Source organism: Lissotriton vulgaris, chromosome 3_1, assembly GCF_964263255.1.
Source record: "Lissotriton vulgaris chromosome 3_1, aLisVul1.2, whole genome shotgun sequence".
NCBI classification, from domain to species: Eukaryota; Metazoa; Chordata; class Amphibia; order Caudata; family Salamandridae; genus Lissotriton; species Lissotriton vulgaris.
The window spans coordinates 2,115,048,535-2,115,069,341 of record NC_141689.1 but is presented as its reverse complement, the minus strand read 5'-3'; the positions used below and the strand labels follow the sequence as shown (position 1 = coordinate 2,115,069,341).

General features: G+C 44.9%; 1 protein-coding gene across 2 annotated transcripts in view; it reads right to left on the bottom strand.

The window, feature by feature from the left end:
* COMMD8 (COMM domain containing 8) overlaps positions 1-20,807 on the bottom strand; it is a 178,367-nt gene that overhangs the window by 112,378 nt on the left and 45,182 nt on the right. For both annotated transcript variants that reach the window (XM_086962687.1, XM_086962686.1), the window contains exon 2: positions 10,700-10,855. In XM_086962687.1, coding sequence (XP_086818813.1) covers positions 10,700-10,855 — 156 coding nt within the window. The remainder of the gene's footprint in view (positions 1-10,699; positions 10,856-20,807) is intronic.

Sequence of the window (20,807 nt, the reverse complement as noted above, 5' to 3'; positions counted from 1 at the left end):
CAGAAACCGGTCCCCGGTAGCTTGTCTCCTTTCTGGTGAAGAATTGGCTTGGTAGTTTAGTCTGCCCTGTTCCCATGATGCACTGGGCCAGGGACAGACTGATTTGCATATAGCCAGGTTCTTAGCTGGGATGGGGCAGTGAGATAAATAACGGTGATGGATCAAGCCCTGATCTTTGGACTGGGTAAGAGTGGTCTGTTTAACTCAGACACTCTGTTCATCACCACCCCTTTTGTAAATCGTTTTTGGCCACTATAGGTGTGGCAGGGTATACTCAGACATGAGTCCCTTTCTCACTGCTCCATCAGGATTCAAGCAAGCCGGGCCGAAGAAGGCTGAAATGCCAGAAACCGGTCCCCGGTAGCTTGTCTCCTTTCTGGTGAAGAATTGGCTTGGTAGTTTAGTCTGCCCTGTTCCCATGATGCACTGGGCCAGGGACAGACTGATTTGCATATAGCCAGGTTCTTAGCTGGGATGGGGCAGTGAGATAAATAACGGTGATGGATCAAGCCCTGATCTTTGGACTGGGTAAGAGTGGTCTGTTTAACTCAGACACTCTGTTCATCACCACCCCCTTTTGTAAATAATTTTCTAAAACTGGCATTTTCTAAATGGTTATATAAAATCAGACTTTACCATTAAAGAAGATTTTAAATTACAATTAATTTGAGTCCAAACATGCCGTTTCTACCTTTCTACCTCTCCCCAATCAAAAGTTAACACTTATTAATGTCATGCGGAAATCCGATGGGAGAGATAGGCCATAGAGTAGTCAACAAAGAATTTACGAGTTTTTCATTAATAGGACAAGTAAAACTTAAACCCACATGTCCTACTTTTTAAATACAAGGCACCCTGCCCTATTGGCTGTTTAGCACGTACTTTAGGGGTGACTTTAAGTATTGAAAAGGAGGATGTAGGCCAGGCTAAAAGTTTATTTTGTGAGGTCAAAATGGCAGTTTTAAACTGCACTACAGGCAGGAATGGCCGGCCTGAGATATGTTTTAAAGGACTTCTTTAGTGGGCGTCACAATGAGTGATGCAGGCCTACTAGTAACATTAATTAACCAGTCCAGGGAAAATGCAGTATCATACATTGCATTACCCGAAAGCGCCCACCTTCATCATTTCTGGCTTCGTTCAATTTAAAAGCGACGCAGCCGAGCTGAGAAGCACCATGCCGTCTTACTGAGTACTGAGGGACGCGCTACTAACCCGTTTACAAGCCGCTTCGAGAGGAGGAGAAACGCCGCTGCCTGTTCCCTGCTAGGGGAGAGCTGGGGGAGTGTTGTTGCTTGCGGGCCGCGCCGTGAGAATAGAAACGCGGCTGCTGCCTGCACCCTGCTGGGGGATTGTTGCTGCCAAAGATCACCCGTGCCTGGAGACCCCCGCGGACCGCGCGCTGCCTGCCTACAACATCCAGCAGGCTGTGCGGTCTCGCGTGAGGTGACGGCCGGAAGCCCCGCCCCCTGGGACCTTGAAAATCGGCACCGGTGCAACGCGCAGCGGGACGCGCTACTAACCCGTTTACAAGCCGCTTCGAGAGGAGGAGAAACGCCGCTGCCTGTTCCCTGCTAGGGGAGAGCTGGGTGAGTGTTGTTGCTTGCGGGCCGCGCCGTGAGAATAGAAACGCGGCTGCTGCCTGCACCCTGCTGGGGGATTGTTGCTGCCAAAGATCACCCGTGCCTGGAGACCCCCGCGGACCGCGCGCTGCCTGCCTACAACATCCAGCAGGCTGTGCGGTCTCGCGTGAGGTGACGGCCGGAAGCCCCGCCCCCTGGGACCTTCAAAATCGGCACCGGTGCAACGCGCAGCGGGACGCGCGCGGGGCTCGCACGGGGCTAAGCCCGGGCAAAGGGCGGGCCCTCTTAGGCCCTCAGAGGCTGAAGGAGGCTGGGCTGGGCCCGAGGCCCTGGACAAAATCCCGAGTAAGTAAATACATACCCACGATTGTCATTAAATTGCTATATGGCTACTGCCACTGTAAGCGCTGCCAATACTGGGCTGGATAAATCCGGGAGTGCACTAAACAGAACACTGGATGACTATTTTTCCAAGGCTGCTCCAGAGGGTAGCAAAGAATTATCTCTTGCAGAAAAGCGGGCAGACAGACGTCGCTCAATTGAACGTATTAAAAATAGGACTCTGTCCGAGCCCATTTATTCTGTAACCCTTGATAATGACACTTATAACACTTCGACAGACAACCCATCCCCAACTGCTAGTGTGCCTTTATTGCTCAAGGAATGTTTGGCACCTGCTATTTCTCCAACGCAAACTGGGATTGTTTCACAAATTGAGGGCCAAGATCTCCCCAGTACACCCAACCCTGCAGCAACTCTGATTTCCCCTACTATTAGGCCGGGAAAAGTAGTAAGAGGGAAACAACAGAGGTCACTGGCTAATAAAGCACATGGGCCCCCACCCCCTAAAAGGAGACGAACAAAAATGGACACAAGTAAGTCCAAGCTAAGCCATTCCGAGTTTGGCAAGAAGACCAGCATTGCATCTACTATGACAGTGGGGAAGTCAGTTGGCAAGCAAACAACGGCAACTGCCTTAACCCCGTCAAATTCCATAACACCACCCCCACCACTAACCACATTGCCAGATACTACTCCCACCCCGATGGAAGAAGGTCCCCAGACAATCTTTCCGAAGGATCTACTGGACAACATTGAACTGATTGTACGGACCTATATGCTAGCTCTATCGGACAGATTAAAGGGTGTGGAAACAAGGTTGGGGAGGATTGAGCTGGATCTGACAGCTCTTGGGCAATTGGAAAGGCCACTAAGACCACAGAATGTAATACAGACCCAAAAAGCCACACACACAGTCTGCACACCCTGCACCCCCTCTACCGTAAGAGAAGCTGTAAAAGCTACTAATTTAACAAACGATAACAACATGGTAGTAGTTAATGCAGCTGCCCCTAACCATCCAACTAAAGGTACTCACCTTGTCAGTCAACCTCCTAAAAAAACTGACCTAAAAATTCAACAACCTGTTAAGAGTAAACCTACCACAATACCAAGTATTACGGATACCCTGGCCAATACTCAACCTAGGGATTCAACCAGTTTTTCTAACTGGTTACCTAGTGTTGAAGAGAAAGAGGTTGGTCATGTAAGAGGGGGTCAGGGAAGGATACCACCTACGGAACTCCCACCGGAAGCACTACCATATGTAGTGGTGCTTACTGGGGTTCCCGAGCTGACAAGTGGCAAGCGGGAAGGTTACTTTCAGTTAAAAAACAAGATCATGCATTGGTTATCATTGTACAGACCGAAAGTTAACCATGTAAATGGCGAAATTGTTCATGTACGCCGTTTGTCCTGGCTGGGTAGCAGAACAAAGGATATTGGGGGCGACATTGTAGTGGTGAATTTTAGGGACAGGAAGGCGGTCCAATATATACTGAATTGGCCATATGGCAATGAAAACAACTGTGTAGTGCCACGCCCATTAACCTACTTCTACCCTAGAGCAACTGTATTCCCTCCTCAACACACATCTAGACTCATTCCATTTAACATGCAATATTTGAATGCAGAAACATCTAGGAACCCTGTTCACTTCCAACAGTTTGTCCCACCCCCCGTGTTCCATGGGTGGAACACTGTACCAACTAACCACAACATAGGAGGAAATGGTAATATGTCCAATCTTATCCCATTTACTCCCTTGGAATTGACAAATAGGTTTGAGGCATTCAGTGGTTTGGAAGAGTGCGATTGATGTTTAAAGAGCAAGGAAGATAATAGTGGTATTGAAAGTATCCTATGTACCCGGGGGTGTACAGTGGAAAAAGGATTAGGTTGCTTGAAGTCTGGCCCAAACATTACTGGTATTTGTGATGATATAAACAAAAAAAGATCGACTGTTGCATTACCTATAGTGTCTCCAGAGACAAATGAGGGCCCATTTCTGTCTGCTTTGTGCTTAGAAAGAAGAGACGCTGGAGGGGTTGTAAATGCACTGTGTACCTTGGGTCATGACCACCGTATAGAAGGTGATAGTAGTATTATGGAGGTCACATGTTCTGCTGTTGTTACAGCCCCAGATAAAGTGAATAGGAGTTCAATACCAGTTGCTCCTGCAGTGCTCCATGACACGAATAGGGGAATTCCCCTGTTCTCACTGGTGTCATGGAACATTGCGGGGGTGCGTGCAAAATTGAACGATCCAGATTGGAATGCATATATAAATACTTTCGACATATGTGTGTTGCAGGAAACGTGGGCTACAACACAACTGCACAGGGTTGGCTATAAAACCTACCAAATAGAGGCTGTCCCTTCCCCGAGAGGTCGTGCTTCTGGAGGCCTCTTAGTGTGGGTTAATGTTTCCATAAAGCTAACTATCAATATGATTAACACCGACTCTCCAGACATTCTCTGTCTGGAAATAAGAACAGCGGATAATAGGACATTTCATTTATTTAATGTTTACAACAGTCCCCAATCTTCCCACAAGGAATCCACATGCATAGGGAAGTTGGAATCGCTTGTGGATTTACTAAAATCAGAGTCTGGTGTTATTTTATGTGGAGACTTGAACTGCAACTTTGAACCTATCACAGGGATAGCCGAACTGTTTAAGGAGGAGGACATTGCCAATGCAATACCTGCCCTGAGCGAGAGTTGTATGGTTGCTGGTACAGCACTGGCCTTACAGATTACACGCTTCCTGACCTCACATGGTCTGAGAGCATGTAATGGACGTATGCCTTCAGATAGCCCAAAAGCCACTACATTTAAGAGAGGTAATTATGGGAGTAAAATAGACTATGTTATTGTCTCCTTTGACCTCTGGCCTTTTACAGTGGATCTAAAAGTCAAAGAAAGATACGAAAGTGATCACTACCCCTTAGAAATGAGTTTTCTACTAAGCTTGGTTATGGAGCCTGATAACAGGGAGGGAGATCAGAGTATAGCAACCTTAACCACTACCGACAATATTGTCCTTAGCAACAATCGCAGGGCGGTTAAATGGGCATTTGTGTTAGAAAAAGAGGACCTACTGACTAACATTTATAGTGCTTTTGTAGATACCCTGGACCAATATTGCCCCTTTAGCTGCTCCCCTAAAGAATTTATTGATCTGCACAAATCCCTTTTCAGCAAACTATTAGAAATGCTTACTAAGAAACCAAAAAGAGGTGCAGGTAGGACCAGTGCAAAACCCTTAGGCAAACCTTGGTACAACAAGGAATGCCGCCTTGCCAAAACTGCACTGATTAATGCTGTTAAAGGGGAAAGCCCATCTATAGTTAGAGAGCAAAGAAAGGTCTATAACAAAATAATATTGAAAGCTAAATCCACATGGGATGAGGAAGTGTGGCTCAATATGTTAATAGCCGCTAAAACAAAGGATCAGAAACAATTTTGGGAATTGGCAGCTAAAGAAAATAAACGAGAGAAAGGTTCCAGGGAGGTCTTCTTAGATGAAGACACTTGGGTTAAGCACTTTTCGGCATTATATGCAGCCAAAACCTCGACCGAGGCAGCTAACGATGTACCCCCCCCTAAAATACCAGCTAACACTCAGCAGGTAGTGTTCACCTTACAAGAAACAGAGGCAGCAATCATTTCAATCAAGAAAGGGAAGGCGCCAGGGCTCGATAGAATCCCTGGTGACCTGTACCTTTATAGCATCGAAGTCTGGGCACCCTATCTAAATCATTTATTTAACATGATTACAGCCAGTGAGCACATCCCAGATACTTAGAATGGCGCAGAAATCATCACCATTTTTAAAAAAGGGGATCGTGGTGATCCAGCAAATTACCGCCCCATTAGTCTTTTAGATATCACGCAAAAAAGATATGCTAGGCATATTCTTAATAGAATAAATTCATGGTTGGAAGAGGAGTCATTTTTATCAAAATATCAGGCGGGAATCCGAAGCAAAACTAGTACTATAGACCAAGTATTCAGGCTATGCTGCTTGTATTGGAAGTATATTTACAAAAAGGGGTGGTGAGGGACAGAGTCTCTGAATTAAACAGAAAGCTCTCACCCAGTCAAAAGATCAGGGCTAGATCCAACACCGTTTTTTAGCTCACTGCACCATCCCAGTTTCAGAACCTGACTGTATGCAAATTAGTCTGTTCCTGTCCCAGTGCATGATGGGAACAGGACAAACCAAACTACAGAAGCCAATTCTTACACTGGGAAGGAAACAAGCTCCCGGGGACCGGTTTCTGGCATTACAGCCGTCTTCGGCCCGGTTTGCTTGAATCCTGATGGTGCAATGAGCAAGGGTCTCACATCTGAGAATACCCTTCCACGCTTAGGGTGGACAAAAATATTTACAAAAAGGGGTGGTGAGGGACAGAGTCTCTGAATTAAACAGAAAGCTCTCACCCAGTCAAAAGATCAGGGCTAGATCCAACACCGTTTTTTAGCTCACTGCACCATCCCAGTTTCAGAACCTGACTGTATGCAAATTAGTCTGTTCCTGTCCCAGTGCATGATGGGAACAGGACAAACCAAACTACAGAAGCCAATTCTTACACTGGGAAGGAAACAAGCTCCCGGGGACCGGTTTCTGGCATTACAGCCGTCTTCGGCCCGGTTTGCTTGAATCCTGATGGTGCAATGAGCAAGGGTCTCACATCTGAGAATACCCTTCCACGCTTAGGGTGGACAAAAATATTTACAAAAAGGGGTGGTGAGGGACAGAGTCTCTGAATTAAACAGAAAGCTCTCACCCAGTCAAAAGATCAGGGCTAGATCCAACACCGTTTTTTAGCTCACTGCACCATCCCAGTTTCAGAACCTGACTGTATGCAAATTAGTCTGTTCCTGTCCCAGTGCATGATGGGAACAGGACAAACCAAACTACAGAAGCCAATTCTTACACTGGGAAGGAAACAAGCTCCCGGGGACCGGTTTCTGGCATTACAGCCGTCTTCGGCCCGGTTTGCTTGAATCCTGATGGTGCAATGAGCAAGGGGCTTGGTAGTTTAGTCTGCCCTGTTCCCATGATGCACTGGGCCAGGGACAGACTGATTTGCATATAGCCAGGTTCTGAGCTGGGATGGGGCAGTGAGATAAATAACGGTGATGGATCAAGCCCTGATCTTTGGACTGGGTAAGAGTGGTCTGCTCAACTCAGACACTCTGTTCATCACCACCCCCTTTTGTAAATTGTATTGGAAGTATGTCATCATGCGCAAAGGTCACTTGTATGTGACCTTTGTTGACCTACGAGCAGCATTTGATCTCATCCCACGAGATCTACTTTGGGAAACCCTGAATAGGCAAGGGCTGCCTGGCGACCTTTTAAAACTAGTAATAGGATTGCACCGGGAGAATTACGCTAAGGTTAGATGGGGCCCAAATGGGGAGCTCACACACCCAATTTCAATAAAAAGGGGAGTGCGGCAGGGCTGCGTCCTGGCGCCTACCCTATTCTCCCTCTATGTAAATGACATTGCAACCTATATGCAAGATTGCGATAATGATTCTCCTCGACTGGGAGGGGAACGCGTCGCGTCCCTCCTCTTCGCGGACGATACAATCCTAATATCGCAAACGCCTCATGGCCTACAGACCCTTTTAGACAGGTTCCAACAGTACTGTATCAATAAAGGATTAGAAATTAACATAAAAAAACAAAATATATGGCTTTGAACCCGCACAAAACCTTTAAAAAGAATCTAATGTTGAATGGGCAAAGACTGGACTACGAGCACAGTTTTATCTACCTGGGGGTACTGATGGACTCCGCAATGGGCTGGGGCCCACAATTGGAAAAATCTAAATTGGTATTCAGACAAAATTGCTTCCCAATCACACAGAGATATAACAAAAGTGTAAACAAAGCAGTTACTCCTGCGATAGAGCTTTTTAGATACAAGGTACAATCCGCCTCCTTGTATGGGGCAGAAATCTGGGGTCCAATATGTAAAAAATCCTTTGAAGTATTGGAAAACAAATTCGTCAGGGGACTACTAAAAATTCCAACTAACACCCCCCTGATACCCCTATATCTAGATCTTGACATCAAACACACAGATCAGCATGCTATATTGAGACCATTGCTGATGTGGATCAGATTATGGTCAACTGTAGAACTATCTGACTACAGAAATGGCCTGAAGGAAGTTTTAGAGCTGGATAGAGACAATAAGATCTTTTGGTTTAAGCACGTGAAAAACTGGCTTACCAAGCTCGGATTAGCACATTTTTGGAACGAGCCGGAAACGCTAAATCCAAACTCCAAGAAAACTGTTAAACTAAGCTTCTGGTCATATGTGCACTATAATTCTGTGTATTCGAGAACCCATGGCCCCCTTACTGATAAATTTCTACTGGCAAAAAATGAGGTTCTATTCGAACAATTTCTAGATGAAATTCAACCCCCATTGGCAAAAACCCTATATCTAAAATTCAGGTATGGAACATTGAGGTTAAAAGTAACTGAGAAAAGATGGGGGAAGTCTGACAAAGAGCATTGTACTTTGTGCACCGATAACCAAAGGGAGGACATCTTCCACATATTGTTTTTTTGCCCTAGTTATGACAAAGCTAGGAAAAAATGGATAGTCCCCCTGTGCCGTAATCTTGGTACATCCTCCCATAGGGAAGCGGGTAGAATCCTAACTATGGACACCAGCCAAGTAATTGTGTTCGGCATTAGTAAATTCCTATTGTCCACCTACTTTGTTAGAAGGAAACTATCTCTTCCATTTTAAACTAGTCTCCTCGGAATCATGAATAATGCCAATGTATAGCATTTTAAATTTTGGTGCAAACTCAATTTAATGTTTTTTTAACTTTTCTACTCTTTTTAAATTATTTTAATATTTATTGATACTGTGCCAAACTGAGTTATATATTATGTGCTCTATTGATGAAATACTTGCTAATGTGCTAGATTGTTGAATTGTAGAATGAATGTAATACTAGGGTGCCCTTATGATGAAGATTTTACAGTTGTATGTCTTATAATGTATTGTATATTTTATTGTATCTTTTATGTTGCAATGCAACGAAATAAAGATTGAATTGACAATTGACAGTATCATACATTAGGGACTTATAAGTAAAGCAAATGAGTCAATCAGGTGTAGGCCAATTTTACCATATTTAAATGGGTGTGAGCACAAGCACTTTAGCACTGGTCTGCAGTGGTAAAGTGCACAGAGTCCTAATGCCAACAAAAGAAAATTCAGAAGAGAAGAAAGAGCAAAATGCTTGGGGAAGACCACACCAAGGATGTCAGGTCTAACACACTGTCATGTGGGCAGGGGCAGGAATGTTTCCAAATTCATGTTCACAAAGGATCACTTTTTTTTATAAATACCTCTCAGTGCAAAGATATATTATGATATACCAAGATGAAATGTTTTAGCTTGTTAAATACACTTTCTTAAAATTCTGAAGACAGGTTTTTATATCCTAATTATAAAACCTGTTTAATGACTCACATCTCTGAAATTTTAAAGGCTTGCCATTGCATGAGTTTCCTGTTAATGTGTTAGCTCACTCATCTGAGAAGTGCTTATATTCTTGAAAAGGAAACCGTGTTATTTAGAAAATGTAAAACTTTAAACTAGTCATTCTCAGACATAGCGCCTCAAATTTGGAGTTCATCCTTCCTGTTATGGAGACAACCCCCTTTTTTGTTTTATAAAATAACTTAGATGCCTGCTTTTTAGACAGCACATTAAACTTTGACCTGCTATGAAATCATTTTCAAGGGCTGAAGATGCAGACCTGAACCCGAAAAAAACTCACAAAGTGTGCAAGTGAAGATATATTACCGATTTCCTTTTGACTATGTATTTCTTTTTCACTGCGGAATCATATTTTACTCTTCAAGCAGAAACTAGTAATCGTCTATTCTCCGTTTAATCATGTTCTGAGAGACATATTATAAATGCTACTTTCACTCAGTAACCCCCTCTACTTGAAATTAAGGTCTGGTCATGCTATATAAAACAGCCATATGACTGAATAAATAATATATGTACGCACATTATAAAGGCACTATCGGGCCACTGTATTAAAGCTTGACACTTTTATGAACTGTTGCCCCTCAGGACTAATTTGCACTACACTGTGGGTAAGTGGCTTACAAAGGTATGTCTAAAAGATAGCTTCATGAGGGGTACATTGGTGGAAGTGATCAAAAATTATAAGGGGGATTTCGAATCCTATAATTTTTCCCAATCGCCATGTTCTCATCACTCCAAAATGGCTGACTGAAAGTCCACCAAATCTTGCAGGTGCAAAGTACAAGGCTTCGTTTGGGCCTGTTTTTGACTACCTCAAGGTTAAACCCTTGCACAAAGAAATAAAATCACAGTGACTAGGCTATGTGAGCATCATTGAGGTGGATTTCCTTTATAAAATCATTGAAAAATGCATTTTGAGAGGCAGCAGTTAGTAAAGCTATGCTGTGGCAATACCATAGTATCAGAGGTCTGCACTACAGTAACAAAAATTTGAATTAAGGCTAAGTTAGTTCACTGGAAAAAAATAATATATATTGTTGACATTTATTTTCAGTGGATATCATAACAAATATATATGTGTATATACATGTATATCTCAAAAGTGCACTGTGTTTGTCTCAAAGTCATTCAGCTTTGTAATGCAGATTTTAGTTAGAGGCAGCAGTTTATCCTTCCTAATCAGGTCCAGAAACAATACACCTGGTAAATAAATACACAAAGGCTTACCTCTTCTTCAGAAACATTTTTACCAACAGCAGACTCCAAGAAACGGGTTGTTTCTTCTAGAACCCCAAGCCATTCTGCCAATGTCCAAACAGTGCCATAATCCTGGAATCTGGGATGTGCACGACCACATATACCATCAATAATCTTGTGAAAAAACTGAAAAAACATATTGAATGTAAAAATATCGTCATAAAGCTTGCAAACACTAGATTTGGTTAGAGAAACACAATAATTGTGGAAACACAAAATTAAAACTGTTTCTTTGTATCAGATATTTATAGAATCACGGATTTATACAGCCATGATGTTTAGCCACCCCCCCCTCGCTCCTCCCCACACAGGATTAACCCCTTGGCTCCTGGGACTTCACCACTCCACTGCTGAGCCTCTTTTGATCTTTGATACATCCCTGCTCAGGCTTTTATAACTCTTTTCCACAAAAGGTATCCTAGTCAAATTTGCAACCTTTTTTCAGACATTTTGTGGATACTAAAGGCCCCATGGTTTAAAAATTCCCCTAGAGGCAACAGAGAAACTAGCCAAAACATGACCCATTTTTGCAAAAAAAATGGGAAAAAGGGCAATGCATGAAGCAGATTTTTTTTTCTAAAAATGACAGCAGCAAAAGTTTTACTGTGTTAGGATCGCCATCATCCCAACTTTAGGGAACAAGCAGAGTTGTTTCTAAAAGTAGTTTTTTATCACAGTTTTGCATTTTTCTATGTGGTAGTCATTTTTCCTAATTTCTATGGCTTCAGCCTACTTGCAGTTTGTGGTGGAAACAGGTGTGAAACCCATAGGCGATACCAGAAAGCTATACTTAAATTTGGCAACATTCTGTATTCAACAAGAAATCATGTATGTGAACCCCACAAGGTCTGGCCCAATAACTAATGGTCGATATAAAAAATAATGGAAATTAGTAGAAAAATTGGGTGAGGTTTTCATCCGTAAAAGATCTGTCACAATTGCCAGTTTACAAAATCAATAAACTGATAGATCTGATAGACCCCTCTGGTTGCAGGGATATATGGGGTTTGTAAGTTCTAAAATCATTCAATACCATAATACTAGAGCCAGCATCTGAGCTAAAGCTTACAATGATTTGTTTCCATTGGTTCAGCAATTAAAAGAGTAAATGAAAGAAAAATGGGTATGAAGGAAATCTATGCATTTTTCAAATGTGCACAAGATACTGAATTTAGAAACAGTGGTAATTTGTACACCTCTGAATTTGGGGTTACCCATACCATCATGTGATTCACAGGGGGTTTGTCAAATATCTTCTTTCTTGGACACTAGCTTACATTTTGCAGCCAAAAATGCAGAGAAATCAAATTGGTAATAACAAACGTTCAACTACTTCTGTGTTCCCATATGTCTCTTGACAAAATACCTCATGACTGGGCCTAACGCCTGTGACACAAAGTTTTCCAAAACGTGACCTGGAGCCATCACATTTCGCAGAGCACAAGCCACACAGTTTTTTTTTTTTTACAATGTGGTTAGCTGCAGAATTCAGGCCCTAACACAACCACCACCCAGGATAACCCACAAACACAGACATTTCTGAAACCTAGACACACAAGGAAGTTCTGGATAGTAAACCTTGCGTGGAAGCCCCTTCTTTTTCTTACCCACAAAGCCCTTATAACTTTACAAAAACAAGCCATTCCTACCACCCAGCTTTCTCACACTTTTCTAAATAACAATTCCTGATTAACTTTATGTGGTTTTATCAAAGGGCACCAAAGTTGTTAGACACAACACTTTATGCCTCCCCAACCACGGGCTCCTTGTTGAATCTGCATGAAAATCAAAATATAAGATGTTGAACATGTCAAAGTCTGTCACCTTTCATGCACATCTTTGAAACTGCACCAATGTTATAAGCAAATGAAAGCTTTTTCTCGTCCCTTACTTTTAGACCCTCTACCCCAACCCCCCCCGCCAACCCCCCCCTCCCAATCAGATCTCACGAATACAAGAAATTCCAGCACTGGGCTTAACTTGGTAATTATGTGTAATAAAAAATTCAGAGGCAATCATAGATGAATACATATATAAATGTGCGGAAGGTATAGCAAAAAAGACAGATAGGTTTATCACCTTTATAATTAAATCTCCTATCTTTAGATAAAAGGAAGTTTCTGGATGGAAAACTGGACAATTTTTAAACGTCACATATGACTCTATAATCCTCATATCTTCACAGTGGGATTTTTTAAGTAAGTGCCATACACTTTATCTTTAGTAAAAATAAATCTGGCATCGGAAATTTAATTATCATAGTACATATGTCCATCTATTTCTATATTGCAGAAACTATTATCCAAAGAACTAACATTAACAAGGAATCAAATGACAACATTTAAAGTCTTTGTTCATGTCCTGTAATACATGAAGTAAGTAGATTTACAAAACCTATATTAATTATGTATAGGTCCGTAATTATCTCTCCTTACTCCTGACTTGAGCCTCATATTTCATTGTTTAGAGTAAATTATCCTTTGTTTGTTCCACTTTATAGAATGAGTGTTCTAAAAATGGATATGGCCAAGAAAAGCAACATAGACAGTGTCTCGTTTATAATTAATGGAGTGGTATATGTACAAAATACTTCATAGGGTGATGTGTATACAAGAATTACTTGTACTTGGCATTTAAAATAATGTATATAGGTACAAGGAGTCACCCAGTGGATTATCATAGACTAAGATAATCTTGGTTTAAAACTATTCTTAAGAAACTGTAGCTCGGGGAGGAGCTACGCGGGCATCCAAGATGGTCGCGTGAGCAGAGAGCTCCCGAGACCCGCGCCGCCCTTCTTTGTCTATCCTGCATCTATCCTGATCAATTCGACGGGCTTTTGAAGTGCTACTCTTACTGATGCTGACGATCCTTTTTTGGTCGAAATTCGAACCTCGGGGACCATTTTTCTGTCGTCTCCAACTTTTTGGCCTGCCCACGGACGTGGCCGGGGACTCGGCTGCCTATTATGGCCGAGCTGTAACGCAACAACAACGGCTGCCTGGCATCTGGCCCACCGGTGGTGTACCACTTTCACTTTCGGTTTCCGGCCTCATCGTCCCTGTCTCCTCCTACTTTGTCTTCGCCTGCTGCCCTCACAGTGAGCGCTTTCCATTATTGGACTGGCAAGGAGGCCTGCCATATTCCCTCCTCGACCTGCGCTGCGGAATTTCTGAACTTTTTCCCGTTCCACTGCCAATCTTGGGTTCTTGACCGCCATCGACTGCAACATGGCGACAAAACCTGAGGCCGGAAAACGCAGAAACACTGTAACCCGGGGGGGGGTTCGGTCCAGTCTAATATGATCAAACGCTACACCCAGCCGAGAGGATCCCCCGGTGTCACAAGCGTGGGCGCTGAAGGACCTCAGACAGACATGTCGTCTTCATCTGAAGTATCGCTCCAAGACCTGTTGGCGGCCATCTCTGGACTTAAGGCCGACATGAGTCAGCAGTACGAAGCCATCGTGTCCAAGATAGACACGGTGGCTGTGGACGTTACTCTTATTCGGGCCGATCTTGCCAAAACTAACGAAAGGGTGAAGGCACTAGACCTGAAGGCGTCGAGCCTGGTAACGGACATGGCGGAGGCGCAGTCTGAGATTGGGAATCTGCGTGCCTCGCAAGATCTGCTGCTTAAACGTATGGAGGAATACGACAACAGGGCCAGGCGGAACAACATACACCTGGTTGGAGTACCGGAAAGTGATGGTGCTGCCTCGATCGATTTACTGGTCGAGGAACTAATCGTTGCTAAACTTGCTCCGGTTGGACTAAGTAAGTTCTTTGCCGTAGAGCGCGCCTATCGTTTTCCAGGAGGACGGGTGAAACCAGGAGGCCCGCCGAGGCCTATCATCGCAAGGCTATTTCACTATCGAGATAGGGATGCTATCCTCCAGGCCGCCCGTAAACACGGCCCGTTGAAATATGACAATAACTCGATCTCCATCTATTCTGACTTCACTCCCCAAGTGCAGCGACAACGATCTGGGTTCCTCGTGTGAAGCGTCGCCTGTGAGACCGGGGACTGAAGTACGCCATGTTGTTTCCAGCCCGACTGCGGATAGAGTTTAGAGAACGTGCCTATTTTTTTGATCAGCCGGAGCGTGTTGCCGACTGGTTGGACTCGTTGCCGACGGAGGACTCTGAGAGCGGAGGCCCTGGTGGTGCGGAAGGTGGTGCAACGGCCCAGGAGTAACATGGGCCCCCGGAGGTCCAGATTGAGACTACGTACTGTACAGAGTAAATTAACTGTGTGCTCTATGGTTATGCCCGTGGCGGTGCGGGAACGGGTGATTTCTCCCTTCCTCCTCGGGGGGTTCTTTGTGTAGATAAGATGGGGCGACAGGCACACTGCAGTTGGGGGTGGCTTTTTAGTCAGCAGGGGTGCAGGGAGGGGGGTGTTGAACTGGGTTTCTGTTGGGGGGTTGGTTTCTGGGGATTTGATGGTGTTTCGTTTCGTTTGTTAGGTCTCTTTTTTCATGGTATTTTATTGATTGCAAATATTCCGAACTTTGGGTTGTGGAGGGGGGTTGGGGTGGATTGCCTATGCCGCAATGGGGGGGGGTGAAATGCGGGTTCTTTCTTGGAACGTCAACAGGTTGGGCGACAGGATCAAGCGGGGTATTGTGTTGCAATTTTTGAGACGACATGCCCCAGATGTTGTGTTCCTTCAGGAGACCCACTTAATTGGAAATGCTTGCAAGGCCCTCGACCGCCGGGGTTATCGCCTGATCGCCCATGCTGGTTTCACCTCTGGGTCCCGGGGAGTGGGTATCATGGTGAAGTCCTCCCTCGCCTTGGCTATTGACGAGGTTATCCTTGACGACCGTGGGCGGTATGCTGCTGTCTCTGGGAGGTGGGAGGGTAAACAGATTGTGCTGGTTGTTGTCTATGTTCCCCCGGGACTGCAGGCTACCACCTACGCTGATCTTGGCAGGACTCTTCTTGGCCTTCCTGATGGACTGTTAATTTTGGGCGGGGACTTTAATTCTGTTATGTCTGGTGAATGTGATCGACTTCCCCCTAGAGTCCTGCTGCCGTCCCAAATGTGGCTCAATGAGATGGCTGATACTTTTGGCCTGGTGGATGTTTGGCGCTCACTGCACCCCGCACTCCAGCAATACACTTTCCACTCTGGTGCGCATGGCAGCCTCTCGCGTATCGATTATTTCTTTATGTTAGCTTCCACTCTGTCCACTGTCCGGGAGGTACGACATCTTCCCCGGGGTATCTCGGACCATTCCCCCTTGATGATTAAGATTTCTGTGGGTGGTTTACTTGGTAACAGAATTCCCCCTGTCCCTCCCTGGCATTTTCGTAGCCCCCGGCTCCGCTCAGATTTGGTGAAGGCAATTGATTGTTATTTTGACGAGAATGTGGGCTCAGTCACCTCCCCTACTGTTCTTTGGGAAGCCTTCAAGACGGTTATCAGAGGTGCTGCTCTATCACTCATTGCTGCTGAACGTAGGGTGAAGAGGGAGCCTGTTCTTGCTCTTGAAACTGAGATCACTGCGCTTGAAAGTGAGTTGGGTGGAGATGACACGCCTGCACTGTTGCACACTTTGGAACTAAAGCAAGCCGACTATAGAGCCTGTGTCACTGATGCTGCTAAATTGATGCGAGCGAAGCAACTGGGCCGACTGTATGATGTGGGTGACAAAGCTAGCAAGCTCTTGGCATGGCTGGATAAGGCTGAAAGAGCGAGTCGTGTTGTGCCTGTCATTGTTCGTGAGTCCGGTGAGAGTGTCTCCGATCCTGGTGAAATTGTTGATTGCTTTGTTGACCACTTCCGGAAGGTCTACACGCCTGTTAGTGATCGGGATGAGGCTGATTCCAGGCTGTTATTGCGAGATATTGCCTTGCCTACTGTTTCAGACGAAGATGGTCTAGCCTTGGAAGCCCCTTTCACTGTTGATGAGATCGCTCTTGCTATCCGATCTCTGCGCTCGGGGAAGGCGATGGGCCCGAATGGACTGCCCATTGAACTTTACAAACTTTGTCCGGACAAAATGGCTGCCCACCTGCGCAACATGTTTCTCGAGGCGGTTGAGGCTGGAAGCCTCCCCCTCGAGCAGCGCCTTGCTACCATAGTGGTTATTTATAAAGACGGTAAGCCCCGTGACCGCTGCACTTCCTACCGCCCCATCTCTCTCCTTAACGCGGAACCCAAAATCCCGGCCAAGATTCTGGCCAATCGGTTGCTTAAGGTGATTTGCGACTTGATCCATCCGGATCAATCCGGTTTCATCCCGCATAGGAACACGGCCCTTAACCTGCGTAGGCTGCACGGTGTTCTCGCGAGGGCTCCAATTCTCGCCGAGCCGGCAGTGGTGGCCTCCTTAGACGCCACTATGGCTTTCGACACTATTGAATGGCCCTATCTCTGGGCAGCTCTGGCTAAGTTTGGCTTCGGTCCTAATTTCATCGCATGGGTCAGGCTCCTTTATGAACGACCATTGGCTCAGGTCGTGGTGAATGGTAGATGCTCTGACCCTTTCCCCTTAGGCCGCGGCACCCGTCAGGGCTGTCCGCTCTCCCCGCTTCTATTCGCATTGGCGCTTGAGCCCCTTACTGCGTGGCTACGGTGGGAGCCCTCCATTAAGGGGATCAGATGGTCCCCGGATCTCGAGGATCGTGTCTCCTTGTACGCGGATGATATCCTCCTTTATCTTACTTCCCCTCAAAAGTCGCTTAACGTCCTCTTCGACGTTCTCACATCCTTTGGTAAGAATTCGGGATTAGTCATCAATTGGACCAAGTCCTGTGTTTACGCTATAGCCGGGGCGCTCCCGCCTCTGCCTCGCAGGTTTCCCATATTGGTAGCGACTGATGGCTTCAAGTATCTGGGGATCTATGTCTCTATGGTCTCTTCGGTCCGCTATGAGCGGAACTTGTATGCTCCGCTCCGCAGACTCAAGCAGGACGTGCGACGGTGGCGTGAGTTGCCTCTATCCCCATTGGGCCGAGCGGCACTCTTTAAAATGATGTCGCTCCCCCGGTTTCTTTACGCTCTGCAGAATTTTTTCGATCCTGTTCCTGCTCGCTACTTCCGAGAGGTTGAGAGTTTACAGCGACAGCTGATTTGGGATGGTCGTGCCCGTATCGCGTTGTCCAAACTCACCCTCTCATGGTATGATGGTGGTATTGCGTTGCCGGATATTAGACGCTATTACTGGGCCTCACACCTGAGCGCTATCAACCATGCGACGTACGCCTCGGAACCCGCTCCCGCCTTTGCTTTGGACAAATTACTTTTGTCCGGTGGCAACTTCAATAGGGCCCTGTACTCAAAGGCACCCTTTCGACTCCTTACAGGCCCGACGAAATGTGCTGTGCGGGCATGGAGAGATGCTACTGTGGCCACGGGTTGGGGTGGTAAACTGACACGTATGACGCCCTTGTACGACGCGGATCGGTTGGGCAATCTGTGGAAGACGAAGGGATTCGAGAAGTGGGACATGATTGGGATCAGTAAGGTGGAGGATCTATGGGCTCGAGGCGCTGTTAAATCCTTCGAGGTATTGAAACTGGAATATCGGCTCGACGATAGGGAGCACTTCCGGTACATGCAGGTTCGACATGCCTTGACCTCCGTCTTTCCATCTGGTGCCGATATCCCGCAGTCCTCCCCCTTGGAGGATCGTGTTTTAGATGGCCATGTCCCCGATAGCACGATTTCCTTAATATATAAGAAGCTTGTCAACAACAGAGCCGACCAACTTGAGAAACTTCGTGCTACCTGGACGGCTGACGGGCTCGAGCTCGACGACGAGGACTGGCAGTCAGCTGTATCCTCCCCGAAGGAGGTGGCTATCCCGGCTCGGCTTCGCTTTGTCCAGTTGAAGATCCTCCACCGAGTATATCTGACTGGTATGCGTCTGGTGCGGATGGGTTTGGCTTCGGATGGACGGTGCAGGCATGGGTGTGGTATGGATGGTACTTTCCTTCATGTTCTATGGGAATGCCCGATGATTGCAGCCTTTTGGTCTAGAGTGCATGATGTTATGGGTCGTGTCACCGGGATCCCTCTCCTTCCCGAAGCACGACGTTGCTTGCTGAATGTATGGGAACCGTCCGATTGTAATGCTGCCCAGACACTATGGGTCACTCTGGGCAACATGGTTGCAAAGAGAGATATAGCGCAGCTCTGGGGCTCTCCTAGACTACCATCGCTCAGTGCCTGGAAAGAGAACATGGACTGGTGCATGTTCCGAGAAAAAACTGTTTATGAGGCACGGGGGCGTCCCAAGAAATGGTCCAGGGTCTGGGCGCAGTGGAATTCGTACCGAGGAGACATTTGCGCCCCTCCACTTGACTATGAGGTTCCTCTCCCCTCCTCCCCATGATTGACGTTCCGTTCCTAATTCCCAGTATAGTCTCTGCTTTCTCCCCCGTGCTCGCCCCCCCTCGTCATATAGGTTTCCTTATTTACTACCGCCCTCCCCCCCTCTCCCCCCCTCTAGCGACCCTTGCCATTATGATACCATGTGTTTGTGTGTTGTTGTTCTTATCGACAAAATTATAAAATTAAACCTTTCTTATCCTATTAGATATGGCGCTATGTTCCGTCCGACAATGTAGTCTTCAAATTTACCTTTTAATCATCCGTATATGTCATAGCGGCCGGCCCTGCGGGGTTGTAGGCAGACGCTGTGTATTGTGCATTCATAAATAAAGGTTTTAAAAAAATTAAAAAAAAAAAAAAAAAGAAACTGTAGCTAGGCAAGATGTTTTAATATTTTTATAAATAAACTCTTCTAGGTTTGTGGTCATTTCCTGAAGAAGGAGTTTGATACGCCGAAACGCGCGTCGAAAAATTACTACGTGGATAACAACTTGACTATTATTATATTAATGATAGTTACATATCGGCTGAAACCTTCTGTAGATGTAACCTCGTATGTTTATTGTAAGAAATATTGTTGATATTGATTTATTATGAAATGATTTTTTTGATGTTTTTAATTTGTCTTGAATTTTTATAAATGAAGACTAAATACACTATATATTTTTATAGAAACCCTATTGTCTTTGATTTTTGCTATACCCTCCGCACATGTATATATGTATTCCTCTATGATTGCCTAGGAATTGTTTATTACACATAATTGTTTTTCCCTGTCCTAGGAATTGAACCATTATAGTTCAGGGGGGCTTGGTTTATCTCCTACAACTTAACTTGGTAATAGCGTGCAAAATTTCATACAGGTTAACTATTGAGTTTTAGTAACCCACATTTAACTTTGCATCGACCCCATATATCTCCCCCCAACATAAATCTGCGTGAAATTTAGCATGTGCACATGATAAAATGTCTGCCCTACTCCATGTGAATTAATTAAAAGATGCAACAGATATTAGCAATTTAGCACTTTTTTCAGACTTTATCAGTGCCCACCTGTCAACCAATCTAAATATTTTAAAAAAATCTAAGAATAAGGCAAACATGCTAAACATCTGCCAAATTCTGTGCAAATTCGACAAACAGTACTAAAAATACTGGGAACTGAAAAAATAGTGCCCAGATCTCGCTACAATTTAAGACTTTGAAGCCCGCCTGACACCTTTTTCAAGTGCTTTATTTCTCAAAAACGACTAAATGGATTTCAAACAATGGCACTCATGCGACGAAAGTTTACCGTCCACGTTAAGATTGATGCAATTCCATTCATTAGTTTTTTTGCAGTATCAGAGAGTAAGGTTTCATACTGGAGCTATTTTTTACCCCTCGGCCCTGGACATATTTGCACAACTCAGATGTAAAGGTTGAAAGAAGATATTTTTTGAAAGTTATAAGTATTATAACAATTACCTTTTTAGCTCGCCTAACCGTAACTATAAAATCGATATCTCCAACAGTGTAACAGGAATACACATATGACATACATGCACATACAAAAAGTGATAAAGGTACGTACATGAAAATATATTTTCAATTTGATACAGTCATATACTTGCCTGAGATGTAATGACTCATTCAATACAGTGACAAGTGGTGCACTGTAACGGTTATTAAAAACGTACATGCAATGTAGTAACTACTAGTAGTGCCTATGATATGGTCTCTCTCAATGTTG